Raw genomic sequence first — 14422 nt, 5'->3', positions numbered from 1 at the left:
GCTCCCCATCCCAGGCCCCCTCATCCCCTGTCGCCCCCCATTCCCGATCCCCGTCCCCAGGACCCCCGATCCCCGCTCCTCCTCATCCCCGACCCCCGTCCCCAAGGCCCCTGTCCGGTCCCCGGCCCCACCCCAGGGCCCGTCCCCGCCCTACCTGCCGGCCGCCGAGCCACAGCTTCTGTTCCGACGCGGGGAAGCCGGTCTCGGCCGCGAGGCGCCGCTTCACGTCGCGCACCGTCCAGGACGCGGGCACCGCTACTGTCCTGCAGCCCGCGCAGCCGGGTAGCACGGTCACCCGGAGCCACCTGCGTGAAGGAAAGGTCTCAGCGGGAGCCACGAGGGGCCTCGGCCCCCGCCGACGCGCGCTCACCTGTCGCCCATGGCGGGTCCTCACGGCCGTGACCACCAAACCCTAGCCATGCTCCCCGCCGGGCCCGGCCCCGCCCGCCGACTGGAGCCGCGGGAGGAAACCGCGGCCGGGGAGGGGCCCCGGAGACGCCGCCCGCGGGTACGCGCCCGCCAGGACCGTTAGCTGAGGAGACGCCCGGCCTGCGCGTCAGGACTTGGAGGGCTGGCCCCGCCCCGCCCCAAGCTCCGCCCCGCTCTCCAGGTCCCGCCCCTTCCTCACCTTTTCTTGAGAAACCCCTGGGCCCACCAGGCCTCACCCGCCCGTTAGGACTCGCCCCGCCCATCCGGCCTGTCCCGTTACTTCAGACGCCGCTGGCCCTGCCCCTCTCTCAGGCCCCGCGCGGCCCCGGCCCTCCCGGATTCGTAGGTGAGTTGCTGCTGGCCCCGCCCTCCCTCCAAGCCCCGCCCCGAGGCCCCGCCCCCGCCCCGCCCTCCCCACGTCTCGCGCGCGGACAGCCTCCACACGAATTAGAGAAGACGTGTGTTTTCCGTGACCGAGTTCCAAAGAGCCGGTTCGTGCAGAACTAGCCCTTTCCAGGGCCTCCGTCTCCTTCAACCCTAGGAACTTGTGTCTGGAGGCATCTCCAGATGAGATCGGCGGGGGCCTCTCGGGCACCAGCGGGGAAAGAGGCGGCCGCAGAACCGTGCCTCCGCGCTTTCGTTTCCTGTTTGCTTTTAAGGCACAAAAGGACGATCTATCGATTCAGTTTCCTGCTGGACTTCCAGCCAGAAAGCCATAGATGAGAAGGCACGCGGACTTAACTCGGCAGTATTGTCTTCTGTTGTGGCCTGTTACCCATCGCACCTGCAAGCTCCTTGAAATCAGAAGCACGCTCTCAGAGTCGATGGACTCGCCCCCGAGTGACCAACGTGGCCTTGCCATTTGAAAGTGTATGTGGCTTGATGACCCTTCAGAACATGTCCTTTCTTCGGGCTAACTTCTCCTAGGTGTGGATGAGACACGTTGCAAAAAAAAAAAAAAGGCAACATCTACTAAGGCAGCTCAGACTCTGTCGTGAACAGGTAAACTTGTGTGCTTCTTGTTTAAATACCCTTGGTAGAATTAAATTTTCGTGTTGACCCCAACGATGGCATTAATTACTGGTTTTCAATTATACTTCTCTCACACACACACACACACACACACAAGAAATATTACTCAGAACTCATTATCAGTAATAAAGATACAAAACATCCCTACAGCTGTTCCAACCATATTTAAAAGTGAAGTTCCTGTAAATCATTCAGTTCTTTCTCTGCTTGGAAAGTAAGTTTGTTCAATCAATCAGAGGGAGACAAGCTAATGCAATATAAAGATCAGGTCAGAAAACTCTAACAAATATTCACTTCTTCAATCAGACAAGATGATACAAGCAAGTGTATCAGACAGAGTGAGACTAGTATGATATGCTATAGCTTATATGCAGAATCCTGATACAAATGAACTTATTTACGAAACAGAAATAGGTCTCAGAGAAGTAACTTATGATTACCAGAGGAGAATGGTAAAGGGGAAGGATAGATTGGAGTTTGGGATGGATATGTACACACTGCTATATTTAAAATAGATAACCAAAAAGGACTTACTGTATAGCATGGGGAACTCTGCACAATACTCTGCAATAACCTAAATGAGAATTTTTAAAAGAATAGATACATATATATATATATAACTGATTCACTTTTCTGTACACCTGAACCTAACCCAACATTGTTAATAGACTATTTGTGCTTAGTTGCTCAGCCATGTCCAACTCTTTGCGACCTCATGGACTATACCCCGCCAGGCTCCTCTGTCCATGGGATTTTCCAGGCAAGAATTACTGGAGTGGGTTGCCATTTCCTTCTCCAGGGGATCTTCCCAACCCAGAAATCAAACTGGGGTCTTCTGCATTGCAGGCAGATTCTTTACCAGCTGAGCTACCAGGGAATACTGCAATATAAAATAAAATAAATTTCTTTAAAAGACTGTCAACAAGTAGAATGTAAGCTCTCACTCCTCTGCTGAAGTGTCACAGTATGCACGACCCCAGGACAAATCCTTCACACCTCAATCCTTTGATAACCCCCTGGTCCCTGATTTTCTTAAGCATCTCCTAGAGAGCCAGGCAAACAGGATGTGGTGACAGAAGAATATAGATGCACAGTGAAGACTTGAGAGACAGAGAAATGACCTGAAAGGACAGGATTTCATAAGAATCAAAGCAGATTTGGCTGGGGAAGGACGCGGATCACAAAAAGCTCTGAATATCTGGGGTTCATAGTATGCTTGAAATACACGTTAAAGGATTAGTCAGCATGGGGAATGCCCATCTGGAACTCAGCAAGGTGTCAAAGCTAAGGATATAGAGTAGGGAATCATTCATTAAATCAGTGAGTATTTATTCAACCTCTCCTATGTACTAGATCAAGTCACTCAGTCATGTCCGACTCTTTGCGACCCCCTGGACTGTAGCCCTCCAGGCTCCTCTGTCCATGGAATTCTCCAGGCAAGAATACTGGGATGGGTTGCCACTTCCTATGCCAGGCCATTCTCCTCACCCAGGGATCAAACCCATATCTCTTGCATCTCCTGCATTGGCAGGAGGGTTCTTTACCACTAGGGCCACCTGGAAAGCCCAGGTGTCTGTTTAGAAACAGACATTTCTAAATGGCAGGAATACAGCAATGAACGAAACAGAGTCCCTATCGAATGCTGATGTTTTGAGGAAGGAAAACAATAATAAACAAGTGGACAAATTATATAAATTCACATCACGAGGTCAGCCTGTTCTTTTTTAAGTGAGGGGAGGGCATCGGGGCAGTACAGGACAGGACAGGAGAGGTACTAGGGTGGTTGGAGAACTCCTACCTAAGAAGGCCCAGTGAGCAGATGCCGGGGTAAAGCACAGGGAGATGACCTTATGCAGAAAGAACCTACAAAGGGGGACAGAGAACTGGGGCAGCTAGCACTCCCTCCCCTTTCACCTGCATTCAGTGTGATCTAATTCTTTTCCCTCTGCCAGTTCTCTCTCTGATCCATGTCTCACCCAACACAAACCCAGGTGTGGAATTACTGTGTCCTTTTACTGATGGTTTCATGGGGCCTGGAAGAGGTCGTCACACACAATAGGTGCTCAGTAAATACAGAGAAAGGAAGGAAGGACCGAGAGAGGGAGGGAGAAGAGAAGGAATGAGTTAATATCTGGAACATACAAAGAAGTGGAAACTCAAACATTATTCATGATACGAATGCCCACCCAAATGCTAATGATTTTATACACTGCCATAAATGTAAGGGTTTTTAATATGATGGTAATTACACCATGGACGAATAGTATTATTCAGTATTCTTGTCACGGTGTAAACCTCATTTCTAATAATTTCCTGACTTTCCACTGCAAAGAACTATCTTAGGCCACTTAACCCAATGAATGCTTACATGGGTATTTTAATTTTTCAAAAGTGTACAAACTTCAATGAATATCTGTTCATGAAACATCACCATTATGTATGACAAGAAGGAAATTTGAAAAATATATTCTAGGAAATGTTAGAGAAGTGTGAAGTTCGCTCAGTCATGTCCGACTCTTTGTGACTCCATGGACTGTACAGTCTATGGAACTCTCCAGGCCAGAATACTGGAGTGGGTAGCCTTTCCCTTCTCCAGGGCATCTTCTGGACCCAGGAATCGTACTGGGGTCTCCCACATTATGGGGTGGATTCTTTACAAGCTGAGTCACCAGGGAAGACTTAGGAAATGTTAAGCTGAGCCTTAATGCTTTTATCAAATGCAGAACAACAAGAAACCAGAGCTTTCAGTCCCTCCTTTCAGGCTAAGTCCAAGTCAGTAAGCAAGGGGGATCATGGGACCACCCTCTGAGCCTGTTTCAGTTGTGGAAACGGGCAGATAAAGCTGTTTGATCGCACATGTTGAACTCTGCAGGACACATTGAACAATATTCCTTCTCATGACACCTGTTATAACTTGCCCTGGTGTTTCCTTTCTCTTTCCCTGGATGTCACACCTGGCACAACACGGGCCCCAGCTTCCCCATCACTCTTAGGTGATGAAAATCTCCCAGTCCCTGCCAAACGATTCATTTTAGTAACTGAAAATCCTACCCAGGGTCATCATCAAAAAACACCAGTCCAGGGCTTCCCTGGTGGCTCAGTGATAAAAAATCCACCTGCCAATGCAGGGGATCTGGGTTTGATCCCTGGTCCAAGAAGATCCCACATGCTGCGGAGCAACTAAGCCACGCACCACAACCACTGAGCGTGTGCTCTAGAGTCTGCGAGCCACAACTATTGAGCCCAAGTGCCACAAATACTGAAGCCTGTGTGCCAAGAGCCTGTGTTCTGCAACGACAGAAGCTACTGCGATGAGAAGCCCTTACACAGCAACGAAGACTAGCTCCCTGCTCACTGCAAGCAAGGAAGAGTGCGGCCATTTTTGTTGTCGTTTAGTCGCTGAGTCATGTCCTACTCTTTACAATCCCATAGACTGTAGCCCGCCAGGCTCCTCTGTCTTTGGGGTTTTCCTGGCAAAAATACTGGAGTGGGTTGCCATTTCCTTCTCCAGGGGATCCTCCTGACCCAGTGATCAAATCTGCATCTCCTGCATTGGCAGATTCTTTACCAATGAGCTACTAGGAAAGCCCATAAATAAATGAATCTTAAACACACACACACACACACAAAACACGAGTCCAATCCAGTGTAAAAATTCCTAAATTTTTATTGTGGTCCATTCTCAGCCTCACACTGCAGTTTGGAAGCATAGCTCCAGGCTGAGGTTAACTTCCCCTGAAACAATTGCTTCATGACTTTATGAAGTGGAATGTTCCCGATTGTGTGTCTTTGATTCAAGGGAAACAATTAATTGGTTCCTTCTGCAGAATGTTGGCCAGTTATAAAAAGACAAAAGTGTAACAAATCATTATTCCCTTGTTTCATGAGTCAGCACAAGACTATTTAACTTGGAAACAGAAAGATGACGATATTGTGGGCACACAGTTCAGTGAAGTCCTAAAGGATGAGTAAAACCATAAGCCAAGCAGAGAAAGGAAGACGGTGTCTAAGGGGGAGGAAACTGGACCACAAATCATGGAATAAAAATAGCAATAAAGCTGAGGAGCTTCTACAGTTGCCTTTGAAAGGGTCAGAGGGTAAAAGTCATGCACAGCATGAAAAAAATAGAACCATGTGGTCATGAAGCCTCTACACCACGAACATGTGGAGTGACCGGAAGGACATAGGGAGCACCCTTTAGACTTTAATCAGGTTAGGTGATCATAGCTACATTCTACAAAGACTCCTCAGGCACCAGAGCTTAGGATGACTGAAGAAGATAAGACTTAAGAACAAAACCAAGAAAAACTGGTCTCTGTGAGATTAAGTAAAATGCTTCAAGAAGGGAATCAAGAGTGCCAAGTTGCTGAAGTGCCCCCACTTGACAACAAGCAGGCCACTCTTGACTTAGTTCTTTGCTCCAAAACCTACAGTGATCTGTAGGATCAATGGTCAAACTATCCAGCGTGGCACATAAGGCTCATCACAGTTTAGCCCCCATCAATCTTCTCAAATTCTTCTGTGGCCACCCTGCCAACCCTGATACAGTCTGTGTCCAAGATCAGCTGATACTTAATATCAGCATTCATGGAATACTCACTACATGCCAGGCACCTACTAAAAACCTTCTGTGATTCAGCTCATTCAGTCTTCCCAGCCACCCAGAGAAGCACATGAAGACCTCAATTTCAGGTAAGGAAAATGAAAGTAAACATCTTACTTATAGTTCTACAGCTACGAACGGAAGAGTCTGATTTTGAACACAGGAAATGCAGCTGCAAAGCTCCAGCACTGTTCAGTGTTAACCTAGTCAGTCAGTTCAGTCGCTCAGTCATGTCCGACTCTTTGTGACCCCATGGACTGCAGCACGCCAGGCCTCCCTGTCCATCACCAACTCCCAGAGCTTGCTCAAACTCATGTCCATTGAATCAGTGATGCCATCCAACCATCTCATCCTCTGTCATCCCCATTTCCTCCCGCCTTCAATCTTTCCCAACATCAGAGTTTTTTTCTAACAAGTCATCTCTTCACATCATGTGGCCAAAGTATTGGAGCTTCAGCTTCAGCATCAGTCCTTCCAATGAACATTCAGGACTGATTTCCTTTAGGACTGACTGGTTGTATTTCTTTGCAGTTCAAGGGACTCTCAAGAGTCTTCTCCAACACCACACAGTTCAAAAGCATCAATTCTTTGGTGCTCAGCTTTCTATATAGTCCAAGTCTCTCTGTTAACCTAGTGTTTACAAAATGTGGTCACTTCACACTGCCTGACCTTCCCCATGGGCTCACCTGCATTGTCCCACCTGCCTGCATCCTCCAGTCAACCCTCTCTTTCTGAAAATCCCTAAGTTGTAGTCCTAGATCACTACTTCCTTAACTTTTCCTGAACTCTTCAGTCTGATTCATCCTGTATAACCTGTATGTTGTACATTCACATTGGTACTATACTGCCAATCACATTTCTGTTAATCATATTTCATTTCTATTCATTGCAGTGCGTGTCTCTTTGTACCTTAAGGGCCTAGAACTAATAAATGTTACTCAGATAGTTAGAGTTAAATGAATGGCTGCATATAAATGGATATTCATTCTACCCCTAACATCAGTCAGCAAGGTTTTATTTTGTTTTTTTGTTCTGTCCAAGATGCTTTTGGTTGCAAATAACTGATTACCTGACTAGCAGTAGCTAAACTGGTAAGGGTTTGTTTTTCTCACAGCTCAGAGGAAGGGTGCTCTTCTTAAAGATCAGCACCCCAGTGACGTGGGGACCTCTCCTCCTTCTCATAAAATGGCTAATACAGCTCAACATTTCCACATTCAATGAAGGAAGAAGGGAAAAGGGAAGACTCCCACCCTGTCTGTTTTATGGGAAAAGTAGAATTTCCCAAGCACACTTCTGTTTCTCTCTCATTGGCCAAAATTCTTATCACATGGACACCCTGTAGCTGTGAGGAAGCCGCAAGAAAAGTGAACACAGTTGTCCCTGGGTATGGCGGGCAGGATGGAGGTGGATTGGTTCCAGGACCTCCATGGTTTCCAAAATCCTTGGATGCTCAAGTTCCTTGTATAAAAGGACATAATATCTACACATAACCTACACACATCTTCTGCGTACTTTAAATCATCTATAGGTTTACCATCTGAGCCACGAGGGAAGTCCCTAATACTTTAGGCTGAACCAACAATTACTCATAAATTCTATATAGGTTATATATAATACCTACTACAATGTAAACACTCTGTAAATAGTTGCCAGCCTGTAGAAAATTTAAATTTTGCTTTTTGGAACTTTCTGAAATTTTTTTCTAGTATTTTCAACCTATGGTTGGCTGAACCCTCAGATGCAGAACCTGTGAATACAGAGGGTCCATGGGTTTATCTAGCCTTCCAAACATCTGTGGTAGGTTCTAGCAAGAGAGATGGAATTTATGAGTGATTGTTGGCTCAGCCTACAGCTTTGTTCTAATCTACACAGCAAAGTTATGTTTGAGTTATCTGTAGAAGTATTAGGGACTTCCCTCATGGATCAGATGGTAAAGAATCAGCCCGCAGTGTGGGAGACCCAGGTCCTATCCCTCGGTTGGGAATATCCCCTGGAGAAGGGCATGCAACCCACTCCAGTATTCTTGCCTGGAGAATTCCATGAACAGAGGAGCCTGGTGGGCCAGGGTATGGGATCGCAAATAGTCGGACACAACTAAGTGACTAACACATACTTTAGAAGTGTTAGAAAACAGTATAACTGGTAAGACTGTAAAACCCTGAGTACTAACACGTCAAGGCACATTTTCTGAAGGATTAGGGGTAATGTTTTGTGCTCGTCACCTTTCTCTGCCTTGGGATGGTAAGCAGGGCAGATTCTATGGTTTTTCTGCTCACTCTAACATAACCACAGTTCTGAGGTCTCTTTAAGTTATACAACATGATTTCACTTCTATAATTGGAACAAATCCAGCCAAAATCATTATATAAAATTTAAACCTTCAATCCTCATGCAAAGGTCAGCTTTCTCCTTGCTGAAGCCATCAGCATCCCACACTAGGGTAGGTAGTCAAAGGCTGCTGGCCTTTGAGGGGAGCACATGGGGGTCTGCTCTCTCCCGACCCCACATAGTCAGCTGCAGTTGACCCCACATAGGCCAAAGCCCTGAGGCAAGAGAGGAAGGGGGTGGGCTGTTCCTCCTTGGCTGGGTGGTCCTGAGCCCCATGGCTCTGGCAGGGGAGTGAGTTCACCCTCTCTCTTCTTACCCCCTGTTCCTGAGCATCTCTGTTTGATAAAGCTCTCCCATTTCTGCTTTCCATCAGATCGCCTGACCTTGAAGGAGCACAGAGAGTCCACTGTCTTGGGTGAGGTTTGGTGGTCGCACAGGCTTTCTCTCCCGGCTTTCCCAGGGTGCCCAGCACCTGTCCTCTGCCCTGTGCAGCCTCCACTGCTGGTGAACATCCTAAAAACCCTTTAAAATGGTGAGTCTCATGATATGTGAATTATATCTACCATAACAACAACATTGTAGTTGATGTGAAGCAAGGCGTTCCCTGCACACTGTGTGTAGAACCCCTCTGGGCTCAAACACCTGTGAACGTGGCTCCCGTGATCTTTCTGGTGGGTCCAGTGGTTTATCTATTTAACTGTCTTCTTAAGATGTTCTGGGCCTTTTCCAGAGTGGTCGGAACAGACATCTTTGCCCTCAAACACATACGTGAACAAGATGAACTACAGACTCCTTAGGAGAACATGCGAGTTCTACTTTGCACACTCATCCACGCCCCCCCACCTCACCACTGTGCTCTCCCCGCCTTTCACCTCCCCTTCCTGGCTCTGCTCCAGCCCCATCAGATCAGCTCCCCTGCTCTCTCACGTGGCCTTTGCCTGTGTCCTTCTTCCTCCTCCAGCACCTACTCCTCTTTCAGATTCGGGAAGCCTATTTGACTTACCCCGTGTGTGTCTGCTCCCTAAGCTCACAGACCCCACGCTCCACCATCAAGGCCTCACACAGAGTGATCCTTACACAGAGGACCTGGTCTTCAACAAGAGAGGCCGGTGGCCCAGGCATAGCTTTTCCAGAAACCACGTTCAATAACCAATCAACCAAACAAGTGAAAAAACTTCCTTCTCTTCATGCCGGTGTAGACACAGTAGTTTGACTTCTATTTTTAGTTCCATTCAACATGCTTTGGGAAATGATGTCATGTTTCTGAATTAACGTTCCTGCCTTTGCTTCTTCCAAAGAGGGCATTATGCACCCCCTAGAGTAAAAGCATCAGGTAAAGCATGAGACTGTACACGCTTTACCTGATGCTTTTGAATCTGTTGTTAATGTGAGAGGTAGTTGTTGAGTTGCCAGAAATCCAGATTGTTCATATATAACTGGGCCAAAGCCCCATTACCCAGGAAGAGCCTTAAGTGTAGTCGTGCTTCTGAACGGCAACAGGGTAATCAGAAAGAACTTGGCATTAGAAAGGGAAAAAGTGACTCAGGCCCTCAGATTTTGTCAAGGTGACACATCTTGAGCTGTCTTAACCATTTCAGGAATAATAAAACCACGCATGGCCCCTGAATTCCTCTTCTATTATGATAATCTTTGATGCAACATCCTCTTTTGGAACATTTTATAGAAAATACAGGGACACAGCGAGCTAACTATGGCAGTAGGTACATTAAAATGAATGTACCCCATGCTAATAATTAGAGTGAACTGAACTGAATGGAGTCTCGCCCTAGACACAACAGTAAGGAAACTTTTGACATAAACCTATAAAACGCTCCATCATAAAAATTGATTACACTGGATATAAAAAAGGAAATGGTATGAGCAACGATACCATAATGCACTCTAATACACTTCTTTTTTCTGTTTCTTCTGGCTATTTATATTTTTCTTTTCTTTTAGGAAATTAACAATTTCCCTTCTGTTTTGCCCTTTATTTTACATGTTGCTTTTCTTCACTCTCCACCTGTCTCCACCCCTACCCCCTTGAAATTGAAAGTGAAAGTCATTCAGTCATGTCAGACTCTTTGCAACCCCATGGACTATACAGTCCATGGAATTCTCCAGGCAAGAATACTAGAGTGGGTTGCCATTCCCTTCTCCAGGGGATCTTCCCAACCCAGGGATCAAACCCAGGTCTCCCACATTGCAGGTGGATTCTTTACCAACTGAGCTATCAGGGAAGCCCTCTGCCCCCTCGTGTGCAAATGAACTGATGGTCAGATTCTCGGCTCTCACACCTTTCCATGGGAGGGATGTCACCACTCCGAGCTCACCGCCTCACCTGTAGGACCCTTCCTTGGGGTTATGAAGAGGTGAAACAGGCTATCGCTGACCTGGAAGGGTCACTTGTATTCATACAATAAAAATGCACGACAACCAGGATGCTCTAGGCACTGTCACTCTGATTAAGGGGCACAGTCCCTAGAGGGGTATGTCCCCTTCTATCTGGGGGGTGAGTCAGCTCACAGAAACAGCAATCAGGCAGGTACCATGAGAAGGAGGCCTCACACCCTTGTCACCTTCATCTTCCCCCGTGCTCTCCTCTCTGGCTCTGGAGGTCAGTGCCGGAAAAACCATGAAGCAGGCCAGTGTGTCTCAGGTCCCCTTCAACCTTTGATCTGAACTTCACCTCCTCTCCTGACATGCTCTGTGCTTGTATGCACTATATCCCCAGCTCTGCTGAGCTCAGTAAACATTACCCCTCCTAGGTGTAGGCTCTCTGCCAGGGGCTCAGAAATCAGACAGATAATGATCTTAATAACGGCTCCACTGCCCATTAGGAACTCAACAGCCTGTGTGCTCAGTCATTCAGTCTTGTCCGACTCTTTTGCAACCCCATGGACTGTAGCCCACCAGGATCCTCTGTCCATGGAATTTTCCCAGCGAGAATACTGATGTAGGTTGCCATTTCCTCCTCCAGGGAGTTTTCCTGACCTAGAGATCAAACCTGCATCTACTACATTGGCACTCAGACTCTTTACCACTGAACCTTGAGGGCAGCCAAGACTAAAATTACGCAGAAACATCATTTCAACATAAAAGGGACATGCTGAAATAAAGGCAAGCTGCTGAGTGCCACAGCATGGCTTTCCATTAAAGGCTTTCCTGGACGAGCATCGCAGTCAAGAAAGAGACTGCTTTCCTGGGTGACCCTCTGTCTGTACAGAGGTCTGGTCTTCTCTTCGCTTGTTGTCTCTCCTCCTGAGCGTACCCAGGCTCAGCTCCCATCAGCTGTATCCTTCACACCCCCACCAGGCACACCCCTTCTGCGCACCAGGACCCCCTCCAAAGTGGCCCTGGGACTCCATTCTGGTGCATTCCCCTGTGTTCCTGTGTGTTTGGAGATATCATTTATTTTTCCTTCCATCTCTTTAACCTTCTTTGGAGAAGACCACACACACAGGGAGCTCCCAGCCAGCCCTCCCTCTCCAGCCCAAAGCACTGCACTCTGACCCCCGCTGCTTCTTCCCCCAGTGGCTCAGCAGACACTTCCTGGCTCTCAAGGGGCTGTTTTAATTTCTACCACAGTGTGGGCCCTGGGATCACAGGGCAGGGGGAGGTACATCACTTACTGCCTCTGAAATCCTATCCCCAAGACCGTTGTTCACTTAAAGCAGTCATTGGGATGTGAGAAATGGAAAATCATGCACAATAATAATAATCCATGTGGCTAATGAAACACTTCCTAGGCACCAAACACTTGTCATTTAATCTTCACTAAAATCCTATGAGGCATGTTTATTCCTATTTTACAGATGAAAAGGAGATTCAGAAAAGTTCTAACTGCCCCAGACCACATGCAGAACCTGCAAATCCATACCCTGTGCATATCCCCATGTGGGGCTGTTTATCCTGGGGAAACCGTGACTCCAGGGTGCATGCTATACTGTTCAAATCGGAGAAAGGTTTTCATGTACAAAAATTTCTGTGACTCCAGAGACAGATGTGGGGTTCACTATAAGGAAAAATATCCCACCAATTAGAACAGCGCTTGTTTGTATTTACTTATCACCAACCACATGCTGACTCTTTCACATCCACTGTCGTATTTAATTCCCAGATGAATCTAACATTATCATCCACAATTACAAATTAGGACTCAGGACCCAGAGAGGGCAAGTAATTCGTCTGAGGTTTCCTTGCAAACACCAAGTGTCAAGACCGGAACCCAGATCTCCATTCAATGTTCTCATTCTGTGCTGCACCCCAGAATTGAAGCAAAAGAGAAACATCTGCTTTGAGATTCTAAAAATCTCGCAGAGTCAGCACACCTTAAGGGGTGCATGCATGCTTGACTGCTAAGTCGCTTCAGTCATGTCCGACTCTTCGTGACCCCATGGACTGTAGCCCACCAGGCTCCTCTGTGCACGGGATTCTCCAGCCAAGAATACTGGAGCGGGTTTCCATACCCTCCTCCAGGGGATCTTCCCAACCCGGGGATCGAACCCATGTCTCTTATGTCTCCTGCATTAGGCAGGTGGGCTCTTTACCACTAGCACCACCTGGGAAGCCCATGCCTTAGGGGTAGGTGCCCTAAATTCTCTCCTAAGAGCTAATCACAGTCTTGTATTCTCAAGCATGTGGCAGTTTTACAGTCTGGCCAGACCTAGGCAGCACAAGAGCCCTTGGGCACATGCTGGGAAACGCTTTTAAATGAATATGATAAATATGTGAGCATGCACTACAGAATAGAGACACAGACAATGCAGCCGAAAGGGTGTGATTGTACATTTCACTACTTCTGTTTCATTCATGATAGCCAATTGAGTTACTTGTTTAAAACTACGCTCCCCTACATATTTGAGTGCCTCTGAGAGTTCTTGAAGGATAGGCCTGCTGCAGTCCATGGAGTCGTAGAGTTGGACATGACTTAGGGACTAAACAACAACATATTTAGCTGTGAAGAAGTGTTTCAAACAGAATCCCTAGACCATAATTTGATTAAACTAACATCCTCTGGTCAGAAGTATTTGAGAAATGAGTTTATTTATGAAAAACAAATGGGAATCTTCTTTATTTTGTCATATTTTATCTTTACCATTTCTTGCTTATGTTCATTAAAATTTTTTTTAAACATTTCTTATTTTATCTCATTTCCAAATGTTTGGACTTGGAGTAATAATGTCAATGAATGATCACTTCAAAAGCATCATGTTTTATGTCTGTGCAGTCAGTGCCACAATAACTTGAAAATATGAATCATAGAAACTGTGCCCACAAAATTATAGATCTGTGAATTTGTGAGAAACAACTTTCTGGTTTTTTCCTTTGCTTTGTATAAAAAGGGATCATGCTACAGCCTTCCTCATATGGAAGGTTTACAAATAGCTTCATGCATTTGCTGTTTGGCGGACAATGATAGTAGTTGGCAGGCAACCACTTGGAGGGGACACAAAGGAAATGCTAGTTAGAAATAGGTCAAGAGAGAGTTTTTTAAGGAAAATTGGGAATGAATCCATAAAAACCAAAAATGACTGAATTTTATATGATTACTGTAACTGAATGGACACTTCCACTGTTAAAATCCTACATTTTGCTCATTTTCCAAACCATTTCAAAATTTCTCTTGATAAGGATTTTATTGGATAAATTAGTTATAAAATGGAAAAGATATCTATTTACTAACAGCATCTAAAAAATGAATATTTCTGAAGAACCAAAGACAAAATTTTTAACAGAGAAAGCATAGACTAATAGTCATATGAACAGTTTTTTTTTCAGAATTCATGCAAATCTAAATCTGAAAAAAAAAAAAACCCTATGATTGTTCACTATTTCTATAATCTTTATAAATATAAAAGCTAAGTAATTTTGGCTGATTCATGTTGATGTTTGATAGAAACCAACACAATACTATAAAGCAATTATCCTTCAATTAAGAATAAATACTTAAAAAAAATAAAATAAAAAAACTCATCAGTGTAAAAGCTATTAAGGGCAATTGAGTGTACTTCAGAAAACATATGCTTA

At 45.9% G+C, this 14422-nt stretch overlaps 1 protein-coding gene across 4 annotated transcripts in view; it reads right to left on the bottom strand.

The window, feature by feature from the left end:
• SACS (sacsin molecular chaperone) overlaps positions 1–14422 on the bottom strand; it is an 81402-nt gene that overhangs the window by 41437 nt on the left and 25543 nt on the right. For 2 of the 4 annotated variants that reach the window (XM_019971503.2, XM_019971505.2), the window contains exon 3: positions 155–305. In XM_019971503.2, coding sequence (XP_019827062.2) covers positions 155–305 — 151 coding nt within the window. Of the gene's footprint in view, positions 1–154; positions 306–370; positions 539–14422 lie in introns of those variants that run through there. The other 2 variants (XM_019971504.2, XM_070800285.1) reach the window with 2 other exon arrangements.

The sequence above is a fragment of the Bos indicus genome, chromosome 12 (assembly GCF_029378745.1).
Source record: "Bos indicus isolate NIAB-ARS_2022 breed Sahiwal x Tharparkar chromosome 12, NIAB-ARS_B.indTharparkar_mat_pri_1.0, whole genome shotgun sequence".
Lineage (NCBI taxonomy): Eukaryota > Metazoa > Chordata > Mammalia > Artiodactyla > Bovidae > Bos > Bos indicus.
Note: the sequence above shows the minus strand (reverse complement) of the source record. Positions and strands in the feature narration are given on the sequence as shown.